This window comes from Gossypium raimondii, chromosome 10, assembly GCF_025698545.1.
Source record: "Gossypium raimondii isolate GPD5lz chromosome 10, ASM2569854v1, whole genome shotgun sequence".
NCBI classification, from domain to species: Eukaryota; Viridiplantae; Streptophyta; class Magnoliopsida; order Malvales; family Malvaceae; genus Gossypium; species Gossypium raimondii.
In genome coordinates, this window is record NC_068574.1 from 57,245,044 (window position 1) to 57,267,653 (window position 22,610).

Genomic DNA, 22,610 nt, shown 5'->3' on the forward strand with positions numbered 1-22,610 from the left:
CTGGGTTATCATGCTTCATTGGGATTCCTCCATTTTGTCCATCAACTTCTGCTGAATTTTTTCAAGTTGTTCCTTCATTTGTTGCTGGAGCTGATCCTGCATGTCTTTTTGAAATTGCTCGAGCTTTTCTAATCTTTGATCCATATTCTTTGATTTCGCTCTTGTACCGTAATGGGGCTGGGTTGGCTGGTTGGTTTCCAGGTTAACTGAAGAATAATTTTAATTGATTAGGCTCTTTTGGTGGATTTTAGTGCATATGATGAGATTAATGCAAATGCATGAGATGAATGCAAAAAGAGACGTTGATTCTGATTCAATTCCATTTAGAATAATTTACTAGAAGACAAATTTCTTTACATAAAGCGGATATATATATACGGCTTTGCCCTCATACTCCAGGCGAAGACATCTTCTCCTTCTTCAATTGGATGCTAAGATAAATCTTGCGAATTCTTCAAAAGGGGTATCTCCTCTACCTCCCTTTTTACTTGATCCTGGTTATAATCCAACGTCTGCGCATCCTCGTAAGGGTTATCAGCTTCTTTAAGGAGGTTGAAATGTCAGAAACTCTTGAATAATCAGCTTAACCTTGAGGCACGAAGTAAAGTCATGTATTCCTCCATCACCCTTCTAGCGTTTCTTGGAATATATTCAAGCAGCCGTGTTATCTTCCACTTTATCAAGAAACCCATTTCCCATGATAAACTTTCTGTCTAGCAACCGAATACGAAACGCCTCTTTATAATGGAATGCCATGTAATTGTAATGCCATGCAATCAGAGTAAAACACAAAAAGTCAGTAACAATTAAATACAATACAACCAAGAAATAGTAAAAACTCCTAATTAGGTGTCTACTAAGGTTCAAAGTAATTCTACCTAGGGTGGGTTCCTAAGGTTCACTATATGAGGTTTTGGCTTCTAGAGCAAGGGTACCCGAACCAGCAGATTCCTCGATCCTCACCCATTATAGGCTCATATGGACCAAGTTCGGTTCAGGGGAATACATTTCCCTATGGCTGCACGGAGATGAAAATCTCACGAAGACATAGGTACAAATGTATTCCGAAAGCGATCCACTATCCTACACGGAGGTGAAAACCTCACGAAGGACTAGTTTCTCACTTCCACTTAGAGGGGTAAAATTGACCATGAAATGCAAAAATGCAAATAAACCGACAAACTTAAACCAACCAAACAAGCATATGACAATTAAAACTAATGAATGCAAAGAGAAAATCAGGTTTTAAAACAACTTTAATTTTCGACAAAAAAGACAAAAGATAATCAATTCATGGCTCGACTCTCTAATGGTCCCCAGTGGAGTCGCCAAGCAGTCGAAACCATTTTTTTGAAAACAAAAATAAGTTATCGACTTTGAAAATAAAAATTGGAGTCGCCACCGATCCTTGATTAAGGTGTGATCTGCTCACCTTAAAAACAATTTTGGCCTGCGAAATTTGAGAAAACAGGTTCGAGAGTCAGTTACGCACGAGGAAGGGTTAGCACCCTCGTAACGCCCAAAAATCGGTACCAAATTGATTATTTAATGTCTTGATGTGAAAAGATTTTAAATAGAAAATTTTAACCCGTGAATGGATCTAAAATGATAAAACATTCTCATTTCAAAGAAATAAAACACCACACCCAGTAAGTTAGGGCACAATATTTTATATCTTCAAAATACCAAATATTTCTTTTTGTTTTAGAAATTCTTATTTCGAGATAACGAAATGTCACGACCAGTAAGTTAGGACCCGACATTTTGAATTCCCGAGAATAAGGTTTTATTTGAAAATTGCAAATTTATTGTAAAATAAATACTTAGCTCGTTAAATTCATCGAAAAATGATCACGATCCAAAGAAGTTAGGACACGATCTTTCTCGAGAACCATGATTGCTAAATATTTAAAAATAAAATAAAACGATTTTAATGCTTTGTGAAGCAAAAATAGATTTTCTTTAAAAGTATGATAAAACGCTAATGCGTAACATGAAATCATTACTCTAATTTAAAATATACCTATATATGTATACAAAAATTATAAAAGAACATAATCATAAAATATAATGAGTTGTCATAAAAATAAAAACGTAAGCATAATATATTAATAATTATGAAAATATAGGTATATATGTATATATAAAATATATGGAAAATATATTTATAAAAGTTTTGAATAATATATATATATATATATATATATAAACATGTATAAACATATATAGATTATAAAATATGGAAAGCATATGAATATTATAAAATAAAAATGTATATACGTATGTATATAAAATAATAATAATAAAGTATATAAAAGTGTTTAAAATATATACATATAAATATAAATATTATCACATAAATGCGCATATAATATATGCATAATAATAATATAATATAACAATAATAATAAATGCTAATAATAATATAGTAATAAACGATTTAACAGTAATAAAAAAACAAGAACAAATTAAGGATTAATATTGAAAATAAATAGAATTTAAAGGCTGAATTTAAAGATATAAAACACTAAAAGGACTAAATTAAAATGCATAGCAGTAGGAGGATTAAAAGGAAATTAATCCCATCTTCCAAAACGCTGCGCAACAGCACGAACCAAATTGAAACAGTAGTAAAAGATTTTGCGAAATTTAAAAGAAATAAAAAAACAATTTTCAAGCACTGTAAAAACAAAAGGGATCAATTGCACAAATTATCCATTTTAAGAATGCCCTATAAAAGCCAATTTTAAAACCCTAAAATTTTTTTCCCTCTGCCCTTTTGAAGCAACGCCGCAGCGCTCCCTCTACCGTTCCAGTCTCCTCCCACGTCCGACCAGATGACGAAGAAACGAGGACGTTTTCTGACGGCCCTCGCAACAGTAAGCCCTCCTCTTCTTTTCTCTCTTTATCCCTTTTGTTTATTCAATGTTTTTTTTAAAGAACAAAAACAAAAGAAAAACAAAAATCTAACGCCAATAAAGAATAAGAACCAAAGAAGAAAATCAAGAATCCTTCACCTTTTAAAATCTTTTGCTTTTCTGTTTTATTTTATTTTATTTTATTTTATTTTTCAATACAAATTTTTTTTTACAGATTTTTCCTTTGCTTTTTATAAAAATAAAAAAACCTTTACAATCTACAATATTTTCGGTTTCTTCTCTTGCCATTCGTGGTTGTGGTGCATTACAGTGCGTGCGTGTGTGGGACTTGCTATGACGTGGGCGTTGTTGTGAGGGAAGAGCATTAGGCGATTCTTGGGCGGCTTGCTAACTCGCTAGGGTTTCGATTTTGTTTTGTTTGGGCCACTCTGTAATTGGGTCAAAAAAATGGGCTTATAATTCGGTTATTGGGTCGGGGTGTTATTGGATTTAAAACTGGGTCTGTAATTTATTGTATTTTTATTTTAAGGTTTATGTATTTGGGCCCGGGCTAAAATGGCCTATTACAGATGCCCCTCTTTGCTTGTTATCGTGTAACGGGAACAGAGCAAAGACTTTAAGATGACCAATTTTGCCCGGGCATACTGGACCTTAGCGCTTTTCTTTTTCAAGTAGCCTCATTCCAACCTACTGCATCTTCAGAGGTATAGGGATTGGTGCTTCAATCCACTCCACTGCAACGTTAGGGAGATAGGACTTGTCTTGTAACTTCTCAAAAGAACAAAATTTGCTATCTTTAGTCTGCTCCATTGCAACTTCAGGGAGATATGACTTGTAGCTTCAATTTATTCCACTGAAAGTTGACGCGACCTGCTCCTTTGCAATTCATAGAGATAAGATCCGTGGTGTTAATCCGCTCCACTGCAACTTCAGGGAAATAGGATTATCTTCTTCAATATATCCAATTACAATGTCGAGGAAACAAGATCCGCCGTCATCAGTCTACTCCACTCATCGCTAGGAGATAAGATCGCTATTCTTCAATCGATTCCTTTGTCGACCAAGGAGATAGAATTATCGCTTCAATGTACTCCACCGTAACTCCGTGGAGGTAAAATCGCCATCTTCGATCTGCTCCACTAATGCTTAGGGAAATAAGATCTGAAATCTTCAATCTATTCCACTGCCAACCAGGGGGATAGAATTACTGGCTTCAATGTACTCCACTGTAACCCCAGGGAGGTAAAATTCGTCATCTTCGATCTGCTCCACTACCGCTTAAAGAGATAAGATCTCAAATCTTCAATCTATTCCGCGCCAACCGGGAGATAGAATTATCGCTTCAATGTACTCCATCGTAACCTCGTGGAGGTAAAATCGCCATCTTTGATCTACTCTACTAATGCCTAAGGATATAAGATCCGAAATCTTCAATCTATTCCATCGCCAACAAGGGAGATAGAATTATCGGCTTCAATGTACTCCACTCAGTAACCACGGGAGGTAAAATCGCCATATTCGATCCGCTCCACTACCGCTTAAGGAGATAAGATCTCAAATCTTCAATCTATTCACGCCAACCGTGGAGATAGAATTATCGGCTTCAATGTACTCCATCAGTAACCTCGTGGAGGTAAAATCGCCATCTTTGATCTACTCTACTAATGCCTAAGGAGATAAGATCTGAAATCTTCAATCTATTCCATCGCCAACCGTGGAGATAGAATTACTAGCTTCAATGTACTCCACTTGTAACCACAGGAGGTAAAATCGCCATCTTCGATCCGCTTCACTAATGCCTAGGAGATAAGATCTGAAATCTTCAATCTATTCCATCGCCAACCGGGAGATAGAATTACGGCTTCAATGTACTCCACTCGTAACCACGTGGAGGTAAAATCGCCATCTTCGATCCGCTCCACTAATGTCTAGGAGATAAGATCCAAATCTTCAATCTATTCCATTGTCAACCGTGGAGATAGAATTAGCATCTTCGATCTACTTATTGTCGATGCGGGAAGGCAAGATCTGCTACTTTCACCGATCCGTTCTCCGGAGAACATGACCGTATAATGAACTTAATTATGCCTAATGATTAGGATGGCATGATCAAAATGAATCAAATGCTCCTAACTAGACATGTGTGAATGGTGTTTGCATGAATGCAAAATTTTACTCTCCAAGAATGATCCCGCTTAGGTTGTCATTACTCAAGTTTATTAAAGTCGATCACCGACGTGCTACAACGTCTTTTGCTCGATCACATCTCCAAATAAACGCTTGATCAAATTTCTCTCATTTGTAAACCTCAAAGTTTCATCCTTTGGGACGTAAAATTTGTACCATCTTTCTCCCATGCAGAACCCAAGGGTAGAAAATTTTGGTCTTTTCTCAATCCTCATCTATCGCAATTCAAGGATGCAAAATGTGAAGCTCTTTGGTCTTTCATACCAATCTCAGGGTGTCATACCCAAATGTCTATGCACAAATGAATGATTCTTCTCTCCAAAGAAACCCCTTTTTATTACTTGGTGATTATTGCTTGCTTGTTCATCTAAGCCTTGCCACCAACCTATCATCCTGTCATTTTGTTCAATGTTTTTGACAACAAAATCAAAAAGAAAGTCCTAATTTAGACTTTTCCTTCTCAGATTTCCAACCTTTAAACCTGGTGCGTTTTAAACAACAGTCCTGTTTCAGGCTCCTATATTGTTTAGAAACTTCTAGAGTAATATGCAAAACTTCCCTTGTGAAAGTTTTATTAGTCCATTAATCATTATTCCAATACAACATGCTTGTAAAAAGCTCATAACAATGGATAAGAATAAAGTTAGTTTTGAGCATAGCTCGAAATGAATAAATTATCAAAAATAGTAAAGAAAGATAACAAAGAAATTGATTGGGAATGCGTATCTTGGAAAAGAATGAAGTATTCCAAGAATAACAAATTCAAAATAAATAGTATGGAGACGAGGTGCCCCAGATGTCGCAGCTTGAACTTCTCTGTACAAACTTCTTGAAGACCATTTTGAGTTTGACATGTGTTTAGGAGATCTACATTACTCTGTCGATGCCCCAAGATGTCGCGTACCCTCTCCTGCTGACTAAGGCATATCAAGATCACAGCATGTCCCATTCTAATCAACATTTGAGCTGCTCTGATTACCCCATGCCCATTTTGACCAATATTTGAGCCGCCCTTTTCGGGTTTTCAACTCAAATCCCTTTGGTCTAAGCGCCCTTCTTGGTTTTCACCTTAGCCTCTCCATTTTACTTTTTCCATTTTCATTTTTATTTTTCACATCTTTTTTCTTCTTTTTTTTGTGACTCAAAGTGCCCTTTGCGTGTTTTACCTTGGTCCTCTCCTTCTTTAAGCGAAGCATTTCTTAATTGATTCGAGTTTACGAGATTAGACAAGTTTTACTATCCGTCTCACTCAAAATCAGTGCTCCTCCAAAAAAGGTCTTCTTTACAATATAAGGACATTCCTACTTTGGCACTCATTTTTCTCTAAAATCCTTTTGTAGAGGAAGGATATTTTTCAATACCAGGTTTCCCTCGTGGATTTTTCTGGGACGAACCTTTTTGTTGTAAGCTCGCATCATCCGTTTTTGGTACATCTGACCGTGACGAATAGCCTTTTTCCTTCAATTAAGTTCAACTGATCTTATCGAGATTGGATCTTCATCCTACTTCAGCTCAGCCAATACCCGGAGAAAAAGAATTTCAACTTCAATGGAAAACTGTGATAAGCTAAAGAGAAAGGCATTGCCCCAGCGGGGTTCTTTTTCTTTTTTTTCTTTTTCCTTTTTTTTTTTTTTTTTTTTTTTTTTCTCTTTTTTTTGGATTGAATCTACACTTATAGGATTAGGCAAGTCCTGGTCATCTCTTTCAATTAGAATCAATATTATTCCAGATAAGGTCTTCCCCATAACTTTCACTTTCATTTTGTATGCGAAAGATCTTCTTTGGCATCAGGTTTCTCTCATAGAGCCTTTTGGGCTAAATTTAACTATGACAAGAAAATTTTAGATCTTCCTCTTCAATTAGGATCAAATCTAACAAAAATACGAAAAAAATTACAACTTGACTTCCGCGGAATAAGCCAGAGAAGAAGGTATTGCCCCGGTAAAGAATTCTAACTACATCGTTCATGATGTGAATCTTGAACATACTGCAGATTTTTGACGTTGTGCTGTTGCTCAAATTACAATATCAGTACTTAACTCGGGCACGTCCTGGTATGACCATGCGATAACATCTTTGAACTCTCGAAGTAACTTAACAAGGTCTTGCTTCATTTCTCCGGTTATGCATGTTCTCTTAAAGTCACAATCTCTATTGTCTCTTCAGGAGGTAAAATTTGCTCTCTTTTTGCTCTACCATCCTCAATAAGTCTAGAGATAGGCTACGATCTATGTCATCTTCAAAGTCAGGAGATCCCTCTAAACACATGTCTTGTTCAAAAAGATATTCTAAATCTGTAGCAGTGTCATTCATGTCATTGATATCTGAGGGCCCATAATAAATATCAAAGAATATACAAAAGAATATATAGATTTATGAAGAACTATCTATACAATATGATTATGAATGAATGAATGATGTGGAAGAAAATCCAAAAGAATGAAAGAATAACTATTCAGATAGACTGAAAGAATATTGGTTCAAAAATGATCGCAAGGATGCATTTCATTAAAATAACGACATTTAGACATGAGCCTACTTCACAAAGGAATTCTTATTGCCTCTAGGCTAAAAGCAACAAGTGTGTTTTGAACATTGCTCTAAATAAGCCCTAAATACTACAAATATTTCTTCCACAGTTCGATTGTTTAAAACACTCCCAGGTTTACAAAGGTGGATATCTAATAAGGTCCCTTTTCGATTGTGTCTTCATCTATGACATTGATGTGAACACTTCCCAACATCTCTTCATACATCGCATTCACCTTATTTTCAATCTTGATTGGGTAGCGGATTTTCTGCATTAGATGAGTCACCCAACTTGACAATACCCATGTTGATGAATTTTTCAACTAGCTTTTTGAAGGTAATGTAATTCTCTATTGAGTGCCCCGTAATTCCTGCGTGGTAGTCACATTGCGCGTTCGCATCATACCACTTAGGATACAGAGGTTGTGGAGGTTTTAAGTAATGAGGAGCAACAACATGCGCATCGAACAAGCTTTGATACAACGCCTTATAGGACATCGGAATTGGTGTGAACTGGAGCTTCTCAGTACCTGGCTTCACACTTGATTCTTGTCTTGATGAACCCTGCTGATTAGTAACCACCTTTCTTGGTTGATTCACCGTAATCGATTTGCTGTACGTGTTCACGCTGTTCACCTCATTTTCTTCTTCCTTTGGGGTTTGATTTCCATTATTTCCTCCAAGATCAATCTTTCCGCTCCTAATAGCACTCTCAATCATCTCACCACTCATAACTATGTCGAAAAGCTTTTGTGGCACTTCCCAACATATGTGTGATGAATGGGGTCTTCAACGATTATAAAGAGCATCACCACTTCTCTTTCAAGGAGCGGTGGTTGGACCTGAATCGCAACCTCCCTCCATCTCTCGAGCGCATCGCCTAAAACCTTCATTCAACTTCTTCTCCATGTTTTGCAAAGTAATTACATCAGAACCATTTCGCCACATGATCAGATCGCTTCATAAAAGCTCGTGCCAAATCCCTCCAAGAACTAATCTTAGCACGGCTCAATTGATTATACCATTTAGAAGCGCCCGTGAGGCTATCCCAAAACAAGGTATCAATAATCGCTCATTATTGACATACCCAGCCATTCGTCTACAAAACATGGTAATGTGGGCCTCAGGGCAACTAGTCCCATTATACTTCTCGAATCCTGGCATTTTGAACTTGTGAGGTAGCACCAAATCCGGTACCAAACTCAGATCTTTAGCATCAATCCCACCATATCTCTCAAGACTTTCCATTGCCTTGAACTTCTCTTGACCCACTTCCATCTTTCTTCAAATTGAATATTATTTTGATTCTGATTTAAATTTAATAATTATCGAATCTTGATTAATTGCAATTTCATCTCATAAAAAAAAACTAACCAAATTAAATATTGAATTATTTAAGTTTAATGAAATTTTAACCAATATATTAAAACATAATTGAAGTAACCAACTTTAGTGTGAGACAATAATTTATACAAAAATTTTTAGAACCATTTGTAATGATCTGTAGACGCATATCTATTTAATTTAAAATTATTTAAATAGAAATAACCATGTTAGACAAATTTATCGAGACCAATTATTGAAATGATAAACATTCTTAATCTAATATCAAAAATATAAAAATAGATAATCTTAAAAGTGATGAAATATTAATCAAAAGTTATAAATAATTTTAAAATATCAATAATAATGTAAATTATAAGATCAAAAATAATTATACAAATATATGATTATAAAAACAAATATAAATGAATAAATTAATAAATAATAATTATTATATATTATAATATATATATAAAATTATAAATTTATAATTTTAAATATATATATTATAAAATGATATAAAAATGATAATAACATAAAAGTAAGATAATAATAAATATAAATAATCATAAATTATATAATATAATATAATATATTAAAATTAATAATATATTATAAAATATAGTAATAAATAATAATATAATATATATATATAAATATTAAAATAATATAAATAAAATATAAATAAATATGTAATAAAAATAAAAGAACAGATATAATAATATAAATATAAATAAAGACTGAATAATATAATAATATATAAATATAAATATACATTCAAATAGGAATAATTGAAAAATTAATTATATTCAATAAACGTAAATTAAAACTTACATATAAATTAATCAAAGTATGATAAAATTAATTAAATAAAAGCATAAACTAATAATTTTACTATAAAATAGATTACCATTAATAAAGTATCATTTAAGAACTTAAAACTATATAATTATAAATTAATTCAATAAAAAGCAAGCAAATCAAGATCAATAACCATATAATCAAACATTACTTAAATCTTTAATTTTATAATGATTTAAGAATTTAACTAAAATAACTACAATATTGAAACTATTTTCTTTCATATAGCTATAACAATCTTTTTTACACTTATGTTGAAATCTGCAATAAATTATAACAGCAAAGATAGAACAAGAAACTCATATTACAATTTATACTGTTTTGCGAATTCTAACTGTTAAATATGTTATTTTTATTAAGTTTTTTGATTTAAAACATTCGAATTATGTTTAATACTTTCATTTAATAATGGTCTAATCAGCTAATGCGTTTGTCAATCGTAATCTGTTACCTATATGATTTTCTAATATTAGCCAATGCTTGCGCAACTGCTAGTCTATATTATTTGTCACTTTAATGCAATTGACATATGCGCTTCTTAAGTATGCAATGAATGATCTACGTATAAATCTTTAATGATTTCACTTTAAATCATGTATGTTGTTAGTTTAAAATATATACATATAAATATAAATATTATCACATAAATGCGCATATAATATATGCATAATAATAATATAATATAACAATAATAATAAATGCTAATAATAATATAGTAATAAACGATTTAACAGTAATAAAAAACAAGAACAAATTAAGGATTAATATTGAAAATAAATAGAATTTAAAGGCTGAATTTAAAGATATAAAACACTAAAAGGACTAAATTAAAATGCATAGCAGTGAGGAGGATTAAAAGGAAATTAATCCTATCTTCCAAAACGCATGCAACAACACGAACCAAATTGAAACAGTAGTAAAAGATTTTGCGAAATTTAAAAGAAGTAAAAAACAATTTTAAAGCACTGTAAAAACAAAAGGGATCAATTGCACAAATTATCCATTTTAAGAATGCCCTATAAAAGCCAATTTTAAAACCCTAAAATTATTTTCCCTCTGCCCTTTTGAAGCAACGCCGCAGCGCTCCCTCTACCGTTCCAGTCTCCTCCCACGTCCGACCAGATGATAAAAGAAACGAGGACGTTTTCCGACGGCCCTCGCAACAGTAAGCCCTCCTCTTCTTTTCTCTCTTTATCCCTTTTGTTTATTCAATGTTTTTTTTAAAGAACAAAAACAAAAGAAAAACAAAAATCTAACGCCAACAGTAACAAGAACCAAAGAAGAAAATCAAGAATCCTTCACCTTTTAAAATCTTTTGCTTTTCTGTTTTCTTTTATTTTATTTTATTTTTCAATACAAATTTTTTTTTACAGATTTTTCCTTTGCTTTTTATAAAAATTAAAAAACCTTTACAATCTACAATATTTTCGGTTTCTTCTCTTGCTTGCTGCTCGTGGTTGTGGTCATTACAGTGCGTGCGTGTGTGGGACTTGCTACGACGTGGGCGTTGTTGTGAGGAAGAACGTGGGCGATTCTTGGCGCTTGCTAACTGCTAGGGTTTCGATTTTGTTTTGTTTGGGCCACTCTGTAATTGGGTCAAAAAAATGGGCTTATAATTCGGTTATTGGGTCGGGGTGTTATTGGGTTTAAAACTGGGTCTGTAATTTATTGTATTTTTATTTTAAGGTTTATGTATTTGGGCCCGGGCTAAAATGGCCTATTACATACTCGATATTTAGGATCTTCGAGAGAATCGAGCCGTAACGTATTGGGTTCCGATTTCCTTCGTTGAATCTAAATAATTGAAACTATTCTTTATAAAACATAACTAAAAACTTGTTATTGGGAATTCAACACGTCGTGTCCTAACGCATTGGACATGACATGTTGTTTACTCGAGACAAGGATTTTTCGTATAAATACAATGTTCAATGTTTAACATTTGAAGAAATTGTACCCTAACGTATTGGGTTGCAATTTTTTCATATGACTTAAACAATCGAACACCCTTTTAAACTTTATTATGCAAGTTTTTAGACAAGCTCATTTCTGAAGAGGTAAGATATCGTGCCCTAATGCATTGGGTATGACATTTTCTCCTTCTAAAATGAGTGAGTCTTAACAAGTAACTCGATTTATAAGTTTTTAAAACAAAGGATCGTATTTTAAATCTCTTCAAAGTTTTCAATTTTCAACATTAAGACATTAACTAATCAACTAGGTACCAATTTTGGGCGTTACGAGGGTGTTAACCCTTCCTCGTACGTAACCGACTCCCGAGCCTATTTTTCTGAATTTCGTAGGCCAAAATCATTGTTTTAATAAAATTAAATAATTTATTAAAAATAACCACTTTTTAAGGTGATCCGATCACACCTTATCAAAAAAGGATTTTCGTTTTTATTTTTCAAAACCAAAGTCGACCCTGTTTTTCATCAAAATAATGGTGTCAACATGGTGAATTTGTTCTATTTGGTTTTTGAGTTTGTATTGTAAGAGTTGATTTTACTTTGAAAGTTGTTTTAATTGGTTTGGTTAAATTAGGGGAGGGTCGAGCCACATTAACGTTCCTTCAACAATTTAAGAATTTCATATTTGCCGATTTGTTTGTCGGTAAGTTTCGATTTGGGATTTTGTTTCAAAATTTATTTGACGTAACGTCGGCTTTGGTTGTTAGTTTTAGCGATTTGATTGCGAATAAATCGTCTAATTGGTCAAGTGAATGTCATTTTTAGGTTCCGAGATCATCATTGTTGTTTCTACATCAAAATCAAATCAGGTGTATAATGAAAACCCGAGAATTCTGTGAATGGCAAAAGTTGGAATTGAGGTTTTTCGACAACACACAATTGTGTGCCAAGCCGTGTGAGGCATTGACTTGGGTCACGCAGGCGTGTAACACAGTCGTGTAAGGCCACACGTGTGTGTGAGCCAAAATTTTGAAATTTCCCCTAGCGCTGTAAAAGCTGTTCGGATCGAACATAAGCCTTTCATAGGATTTGTATGTTATAGATTGAGCTGTTAAACTTTGCATCTGATGGTCTATTAGCCTATATTGCACTTCTATTTGGGATGCGCTTAAAGTATGTGATTTATACATATATGATCTGTGTTCTGTTAATTTGGACGGTATATTTTTGTATTACTTTGTTAGATGAGAACATGTGATATCCGATTATTTTGATTTGTTTAATACTGATTATGTTACATAACCATGCATTTGACTTCATGGCAAAATTGATATGATCCATTGAGGTTTGATAAATCTGTTTCATAAAGCATGGACTACCATGCCTTCTGCTTTTTGTTATCATATGACAGCATGTTCTACATGCTTATCATTTTGATTCTGTATATACATGCCATGCATGACACATTGCATAGAGTATGAGATAATGTGAAAGGAGGAAGTTTTTAACAGTTTAATGATCTGCACTATCTAGTGGTTTATCCACAATTCTGTTTGACAACTTGTCTGCAATTATGGTGACTTGACCATATACATCTGTTCTGGCAACTTTGCTGCAATATAATGACTTGACCACATATATCTAATATGTCAGTTTAATTGCAAATTGATAAGTCATCGTTGACATGTAACCCGAGGTGGCGGGTCATCGTTGTTGGGCAACCTGAGATGACTTAACTGGTGTGTTTTTGGTTGGACGAGTTCTAGGGAATTCTATCTTGGTGTGTAGCGGAGTTGGGTAGGAAGTTTTTTGAAAAATTTGCATTATGATTTCTGAAAAATACTACATTGGCATAATCATATATTCTCTGTTCTGTCTGTGTGATCGATTTGGAATTCTTCGTAATACTCTGATTTGTATATTGGGTTTTGTTTGATCTTTGTGTGAGATTAGTTATACACTGAGTTTTATAGCTTACCTCTTTTGTTTTGTCTAACTTTTTAGATCATCTTTTGACGTAGAACCAGACAACCTGTGGGAGTTTGAATTGTGTTTGCACTGAGTTATAATACGGTGATTTTTGTAATTATTTGTTTTGGACTTTTGGGTTTGTACTCAGTAATCTGTTTTTGAACTTGTTTTGAGTTTTTCTTTGATTCGTTGGAAATTTATATTTTTAAATGTGAAACTATAAAACCTCATGTCAACCAAACGGATTTCAATTTTCAAACCTAAACTTTGAAAAGGGATTTTCCGATGCAAATTAAGTAACGTTTTTAAGTGTTTTTTGTGAACGAATCAAATAGCTTTTAAAGAATGTTTGCTATATTCGTATTTTCTAAACGCGTATGAAATCAATTTTTCAATGAATTGATGTAACTCCTTCAGATTTGACCATAATGTTTAGACCAAATTTGGAGTGTTATGATTATCCACTCTCCTTCCACTCCTTGGCCAGTCCGTTTGGATATCAAGAGCAGTCAATAGCTCTAAATTTTTGGCATTGACATGGTCTCCACACAAGTGTTCCAACAGTACTTTTACCATCTGTTAATTAGAAAATTCATGTAAATAACAGTTCTATTGTATTCATAAATCAATCAATCACTGATACAAACACTACACCAAAACAGGCTTTTAGCGGCGTTTTTTAAAGCCTTTAGCGGCGCTTTTTAACGCCGCTAAAAGTATTTGCGGCGCTTTTGAAAGTGCCGCAAAAAACGCCACTGTTGACAACGCCACTAACGTTTACGGCGTTTTTAAAAATAAACGCCGCTAAAGAGCAAGACCTTTAGCGGCGCTTCCACCACAAACGCCACTAAAGAACAAGACCTTTAGCGGCGCTTCTACCACAAACGCCGTTAAAGAACAAGACCTTTAGCAGCGCTTCTAACACAAACGCCGCTAAAGAACAATACCTTTAGCGGCGCTTCTAACACAAACGCCACTAAAGATCATGACCTTTAGCGGCGCTTCTACAACAAACGCCACTATAAAGAGGACTTTTAGTGGCTCTTTTTGACAAACGCCACTATAAAGAGGACTTTTAGTGGCTCTTTTTGACAAACGCCGCTAAAAACATGACTTTTAAAAAAATATTTTAATTAAATAATATTTATTTCTATGATAAATATTATATTATGTTTTTGAAATTTAAACTTTAAACTATATACTTTTAAAGATAAAAATATTAATTAAATTAAAATTTCTATTAAAATTTTAACTTTAAAGCTAAATATAAAAATTAATAAATTTAAATTTAGAATTAAAATATTATGTTTAAATAAATGAGCACCTAAAATTCCAATCAATCCTAACAAATAATAAATTCACATATCTACCATATTTTTTTTAAATTCACGTCAATATTATAAAATTAAAGAAACCAAATTATACTAAATTAAAATCAAATGATAACAAAGGGACTAAAACTATAATCAGACTGTAATAAAAATCAATCATTCTTGCCTGAAATGATGAAAATATCCAGAGTCAAACACATTTCTATCCCGTAGGAAATGAGAAAAGTAACTAATTAGAAGGATAATTCAAACAAATCCTAAATCCAAAGATTCAAAGTTAACATTGCAAACAGGTGCACCATTTTAAGAGGATCATCCAAATCTCTAAGTGCATCAATAAATGTTGGATACCTAAAATATCAAACACATTTAGATGCCTACACCAAGAAGAATGCGTCCTATGATCAACATTATGATCAACATTGTGATATTCACCGCACCTGCATTGCTAGCTCCTCCTAGGAAGAAGCTGACTGCACCAACAAGGATGCTGGCTCGACGTCCTTTGTTTCTAGTAACATAGGAGGCTCCAAATGTAGAAACAAGGCTTGCAAAGTAGAGCGAAGACTTAAAAAGTGTGAGGAGTTGGTTGTCATATTTGCAGTAGTCAGTTTTAGCACACACGTTTCTATCATAAGCACACACGTTTTAGCAATTTTACAAACAAGAAAAAAAATAGCTTTTCTTCTTAGCTCACACTTGCAGTGCTAGAAACTGAGTAAAAGAGCATTGATAATAATTGTCATTAAGACTCCATTCTTATCTTTTATAGTTAAAAGAAAACAAAAAAACAAATAAGCATTGTTCATCTAAGTAGACCAGAAACATCCTTGGCAAGCAAAAGCATTTGTGAGTGCCAAGATAATTCTACATATGTCAAAAAGCCTGCAACTGGAGCTTATTGCTGCATAGCAGAAAGCCTTTAATGTTCATCACAGTGAGAGACAAAGATGGATCAAAATTTTTCAGAGTACATGGACTTACCTTATATTTTAACCCCAATATATATTTTGGTGGGGGGTTGAATCTTATAAAAAGACCAATACTTTCTTGAAACTTCAAAATCCTCTACTGTCTTCAACATGTTTGCTGATTCAGCCTTTAGATGCTACCATTCTCAGTCAATATGCACCATAAAAACATGAAATTAATAACCTGGGTATATATATAATTTATATGTACATGGAATTAATCCAATAGGACAATAATGTTAAACGACCAGAAAAAGATATTCTCAACATCGATCATACGACCAGAGCAGCAATTCGGATGGTTAAACGACAAACAGATTCCCATTCTTAAAAGTCATTTTTCTTCGACTCTTGAAAAACTCAAAAGCAATATATAGCAACAAACAACATATATCAACAATCATAAACACAAATCCAGCAGAAACATTAAGGAATCAAGATTTCATAGCTTCGGATATGTCATAAAATGGGGTTTTGTTGAGAAGAAATTCGGACAGTTAAACAACACCTGAATTCCCATTCTTAAAAATGTTTCTCTTCGACTTTTGTAAAACTCAAAAGCAATATACAGCAACAAACAGCATATATCGACAACCATAAACACAAATTCAGCAGAATCAGTAAGGAATCAAGATTTTATAACGTCAGAAATGTTGTAAACTGGGTTTTGTCGAGAAGCAATTGAGACAGTTAAACAAAACCCGTATTCCCGTTTTTCAAAGACATTTCTCTTCGATTTTTGAAAAACTCAAAGCAATATACAGCAATATTTCCAATAAGCTAATTTAAGCAGATTTTTTAAAAAATAAATCGAGAAAGGAGAGATATCAAAGTGCTTACGAGTATGAAACATGTCGGTAGCATGGAAATGAAGCTCAATAAATTCCTCGAAGCAACTTCCATGGAGGAAGAGAGATTTTTGGATTTTGCTAAAAGTCCAGCGAGACTGTGATTGTTATATGTTTATAAAAAATCCAGTGATCAACCGAAATTAATCTATTCATCAAAATGATTGCAATTAACTGAGTTAAAACATGATTTTTTTTTCTTTTCTTGCAGATATCTAAAGTTTTTTATACCTTCCCAAATGGTGAAACAAGCTGGTGAAGTGCTGTAATTCTGTCTCCTAATTTTTCTTTCCTCACCTGCCATATAACATATATTTATGTATATATATATATATACAAGTCAAAAAAGAAGAAAAATTAGGTGATTAATTTACTATTTTACTTTCACTTAAACTATATTCTCTTTTTCATACATTAATAGAATATGATAGTTACAGCAAAAAAAAAAAAGAATCATCCCTCTAGAAATCGACACCCCACAAGTATTTTGTGTATGTGTGTGTGTCATATATATATGCTTGTGAGTGTGCATGTGCATGCAATCTGTATTGAGATAAAAAAACATATATTTAATTATATAAAAATTATGGTAAAAGTATCATGGAAGTCCCTATACTAAAAGTTGAATTACATTTTGCCATTTGAATTCAAATGGTTTAATTTAAACACTCATTCAACAGCTATTACCTAAAATGCTACCACTTTTGAGGTATAAAACCAGCGGAAGTCTAAATGAACAAAGTCCTAAGCCAATCAAAACCAAGTCACCAAGAAATGAAAAGAACAATATGTTCTTATCCTTTCGAAACAGTGACCAAATACAATGAATTCAAAGGGTTGTTCTTTTCATATCTGCTTATCAACCAAATACGCCAGCAGAAAAGCTTGAAATTTGAATGGATCAAATGAAACATAAATCTAATGTAAAACACACCTGGAGAAAGCTTGAAAGAAGAGCTTTGATGAGATTTTCTGGTGTGAGCTCTGGCTGACGCTGCTGATATCTTCCTTCTAACTTCCCCCTTATCGTCCCTCAAAACCCAATAATCTGTAAAACGAAGAGATAAATATAGTAGACAACACATACCTGTGGCTCAATAGCATGTGTATTCACAATGACACGTTTAATATCTGGTAACTCAGTGTAATGCTGCAGAAAACATGTTACATTTAATAAAGAGATACTATTAATTCAGTGTAGAAAATCACACCAATGAAAAATGTACTAATCTTAATAATAATTACCTGCAGAGCTCGGACATAGAGACCAGCTTTCTCACAGAGTTGTGCAACGCGAGGACGGTCATATTGACTGAACATGCCATTAGCTAAAATGGCATCAGCAACATTTGGAAAAGTAACTAGATTGATTTCCAAGACCTGAATAGAAAAGAATGGAACTAAATATATGCTCTTTTCAAAAGAAAGAAAAATAAAACCAAAACTAGATTAGCATAATCAGCACAACAAGGAAATAACCTTAGTTTGTAGAAAAGCATGCTCAGGCAGATTAGGCTTCAAAACATCCAATAGAAATGCTGTAGCCTCCCGTATCAAGTTCCTCTGAAATCAAAAGGCAGAGATCCAAAGAAATCAATCTCTTGAATTTCGTATAGAAAAAGTTGGTTATTTTGACAACCAATTCATCAGCTGTAAACCTGAAGAAAAAGATCAGTAATGGTGTTGTAATCAACTGGGCAACCTCCCTCCATTTGAGACATCATCAATGCAAAATTTACAGCTCCCTGCAAGTAAAACAACAATTGATAATTCATCTCCCTTTAAAAACCTAATTTCCCCATGGAAATTACACATCCAATCTCACCAAAAAGTCCATAATACTAACACCTATTGATCAGCACAACATATATTAAGAAAAACTCTTAATTTAATAAAAATATTCATAAAACTAACTTAAAAGCTTTTAATGAAAATACATAATATGTTTGAACATATTTATCTATTGTTTGGCTGACTCAAAAATTAAAAAACTTCAATACTTCAAACACTAAACACTGGAGAAAATAGAAACAAACCTGTGGATCTGTACGAAGAATTGTTTGCAGAAGGAATAAGTAATCAGGAGCAGACCCAACCTGAGCAAACAGATGTAACCTGAGCGTACCCAAGTTTTGCATAATTCTAGGGTTTTCTTTAAGTGACCATACGAATCAATACAAATGTAACCTAAAGAACCATTGAATTGGCATTCGTAAGGAAAATTAGATAGCGAAAGCCCAAAAAATTTATTTTATCCCTCCCTCCCTTTGACACGAACAAGGCCTTTGTCTACCTTGAGGAGTCGAAGTACTGCTTGGGTTCTGTTGCTTTGCAAAGCTAAGTGCATGGGGCTAAACCCAGTTTGGTTTAGCTTTCTTGCAAATGATGGCTTTAAGTTGATCATCTCCATCATAAAATCTACATGCAATGGGTTGTCTAGAAAAGGGACATGATCAATACGTTAATTACGTATGAATCTTTTTGAATTAACTCACTCAAGGCGTTAATATTCCCTGTTTTTGCAGCCTCTTATCATTCTCCAATCCATAACGCAGCAAGTTTTCAAGTTACTGAAAACTGATATATGAAATTTGCAAGAAAAGACCAGAGAATTTTAAAGAATAATATAGAAAAGGTTGAAGGAAGTGTGAAACCAAAGATCAGATCCGGGTGGAAGGACAGGTTCATGCATGATCTTCATGGCAGCACGTGGTCAGAAATATTAAAAAGATCAAATAAAATGAAGTACGAAGGACAAAATTACCAAAAATAAAAAATATATAAAAGAGATTAATGATTATTTTAATTTAATGAAAAGATTTTTTCAGAGATATATAAAAAGGAATTTTATGACTTGAAATTTTTGGCATTCAAATGTCACATGACCCTTTGGGTTTTTTTTTTTCTTTAAACAGTACAGTCAGACGAGATTGTATAGGAAAGATTTTATGGTTAAAATTTGATTAATTCAAATAATGACAATTAGTGTGCAAATAAGAGAAAACTAATAACAACCAAAATCATCAAGGGTTGGATAAAGATGTCAGAAAAAGCAACATTCCTTTTGAATGGATTACATTTATCATCTATTAGTATAAAATAGCAATAACAATAAAATTAAATATTATAATGTGAGAAAAAATCGAAACATAGCGTTTATTTTTCTTAACAAAAGGGCAAAAAATTTAGGCAAAGAATGACAACAATTGAAAAAAAGTATTTAATATTCGGTATCGACATCACTACTAATATAACAAAACTTGCTTAAATGTTTATATTTTATTTAAGAGTGATTAAATACTAAAGTTACATATTTTATGTAATTAATTTGGTATATTTATGAGAATGCACCACTAATTTTGCCATATTTATTGAATTTTGTGCAGGAATGTAATTTGGGGCTAAATAGAAGAAAAAGGAAACAATTGGGCTGAATTGAAGAAAGAAGCGAAAAAGGAGGGTCAAAGAAGAATTTTTCCAAGATTAATTAGCTAAAATTTTTGAGTTAGTGGGAGAATATTTTGGGATTTATTTTATTTTGGGATATTTTTTCCTTAATTTCCTATGACTAGTTGGCTACTAATTTAGTAAATCAACTAGTATAAATAGAGCTTGTATTTCATCATTTCATCAATCAAAAAAATATTTTAGCTTTTGTCTTTCAATTCTCTCCTTTCTCACGTAGCCTTTGTTATTTCTTAGCTTGTTTTCCTTCAATTTTAATAGTTCCAGTAGCCAACCATCCATTTCACCTTTATTTTCAACTTTTCACAAATTTATTTATTATCTTTAGTTTCTTTAACTTTCAATTCCTAAAACTTCCAGCTTGTTACTAGTTACCATTTACAATTTTTTTTCAAATTCCCTTTTTCAACCACCCCACTTTAGTATATTCCAACTCCCATACTCAATCACATCACCCACCTTTTCACCCATTTACCTTAATTAATTTTTCAAATACCAACATGTCACAAACCTTAGCCAACTAAACCTATTTTCAGCTTTAGGTCGAAATTAACCTCGTCAAAACCCGTGAGTTACGAACCCGAGCCATTTAACTCCTAAAATTCTAGTACTTATTACTTCTCCGGATTAAGAGTATGATTTTGTCAGCTCATAAAGTCAGATCAACGCTAAGTCAAAAAAGACATTGTTTGATTTGGTGTGATTAGACGTACAGTTAGAATTTCGAAAAGAATGTTTCTAATCGGTTTTCTGTGAACACATTGGCGTGCCAAGTGGAGGCTGTTGTTTGGTTCCGTCAAGGGAAGTAGTAATCGGATTTAAATGTCCCACGCGGTTGAGGGCATTGGTTCGAGCTAGGCTCTTCTAGAACGCAAAGCTGCCAGAGTTCTAAATCACGAACGTTTCGTGGTTGTTCGATAGGTAAGAATTAGTTATTGGACGTTCCATAACTAATTTACACAAGGAGGAGTTGGTGTCCGAGGCGTCCTTGGTAGCTATAACTAGCTTATTGGAAAAGAGGAGTTCATCCAATTTCGAGGATCGGTACAAAGACGAGGAAAATTCGTGTCTAAAGCTGAGTTCATTCTAATTAATTCTTCTTAATATTTATTTCACGATTTTTATTATTCTGTTTTCAACCTTTACTTTTGACGTTATTTTCTGTTAATTTCAGGTTTTCAAATTTTTATCCTCCCAAACGTCTTGGACACGACAGCTGCCCCAACATAAATCTGGTCAAGCGAGCAACAATTTACAGTAAACCAGTCTCTGAGGGATCGACCCTACTCCCTATACTGCATAATTTGCAAACTAAGGCGTAGGTTTATATTGGTGGATTCGACACCCATCAGTTTTGGCGCCGTTGCCGGGGATTGGCAACACTCACAATTGTTTAAATCATCTTCATGACCAGATCTTCATCCGAAAATCTTGAATACGACCCAGAGATCGAAAAATCAGCACGAGCACAACGAAAAGAGCGGAAGTTCTTAAACGTGTAGAAGCAATTCAACGTGGAAAACAAGTCGAAGTGGTTGAACCTGAGACCAAACCACTTTGTGAAACAAAAGAGGTAAGAGACAACCTCGGTGAACAAGAAAGGATGGCGAACCGAACCATTCGACAACTAGTCGCTACTCCCAACGAGCAAACACCGTTATGCATCAGCTATCCAGTCGGAGAAACCCCGTTCGAGTTGAAGTCAGGCCTGATTCACCTTTTGCCCACTTTTCGAGGCTTGAAGAATGAGAATCCACATACCCACTTGAGAGAATTCCACATGGTGCGCTCAAGCATGAAACCAGGAGTAATGTAGAAGATGAAATTAAACTTCGGGCCTTTCCTTTTTCTTTAGTTGATACAGCAAGAGAATAGTTATTTTACTTACCCCCTGGTTCTATTACAACGTGGGATGACTTATCACGTGTTTTTCTTGACAAATTTTTCCCAGCATCGCGAGCAGCTGAACTTAGGAGAGACATAGTGGGAATTCGCCAAATGGAGAGTGAATCGCTCTACGACTATTGGGAGCGATACAAAAAATTGTGTGCAAATTGTCCTCAACACGGTTTGACCGAACAATCACTTCTTCAATATTTCTACGAGGGTTTGCTCCCTATGGAAATGAAGATGATTGAAGTTGCAAGTGGAGGGGCGCTTGTCAATATGACTCCTCAAAGGGCAAGAGAACTGATATCCACTATGGCAGCAAATTCTCAATAGTATCGGCCAAATTCAGAACCCATAAGACGGGTTAATGGGGTAAACGTTTCATCCTTAGAAGATAAATTGGATAAGCTCACTAATGTTGTTCAATCTATGCTTACAGAAAAGA

At 33.8% G+C, this 22,610-nt stretch overlaps 1 protein-coding gene and 1 pseudogene across 1 annotated transcript; both read right to left on the minus strand.

Annotated features, from left to right (window-relative positions):
- LOC105775645 (ankyrin repeat-containing protein BDA1-like) overlaps nucleotides 1-22,257 on the minus strand; it is a 31,892-nt pseudogene extending 9,635 nt beyond the window's left edge.
- Nucleotides 15,409-18,973, minus strand: LOC105777797 (clathrin heavy chain 1). Its single transcript, XM_052621968.1, has 6 exons — nucleotides 18,847-18,973; nucleotides 18,469-18,555; nucleotides 18,290-18,373; nucleotides 18,056-18,190; nucleotides 17,745-17,960; nucleotides 15,409-17,107 (listed from the first exon to the last, which is right to left on the minus strand). Exons 1-5 carry the CDS (start codon nucleotides 18,946-18,948, stop codon nucleotides 17,844-17,846), a joined length of 525 nt encoding a protein of 174 aa, XP_052477928.1. The 5' UTR covers nucleotides 18,949-18,973; the 3' UTR covers nucleotides 15,409-17,107; nucleotides 17,745-17,843.
- Nucleotides 22,258-22,610: the final 353 nt, after the last annotated feature.

Bases quoted from the DNA above. Each gene is read 5' to 3' on its own strand.
- LOC105777797 (XM_052621968.1), bottom strand. From the start codon at position 18,948: ATGCAAAACTTGGGTACGCTCAGGTTACATCTGTTTGCTCAGGTTGGG. The intron at 18,556-18,846 runs GTTTGTTTCTAT...TTTTACTTGCAG, and splicing joins TTCTTCGTACAGATCCACAG to GGAGCTGTAAATTTTGCATT. The intron at 18,191-18,289 runs GTTATTTCCTTG...TTTTCTATTCAG, and splicing joins ATGCTTTTCTACAAACTAAG to GTCTTGGAAATCAATCTAGT.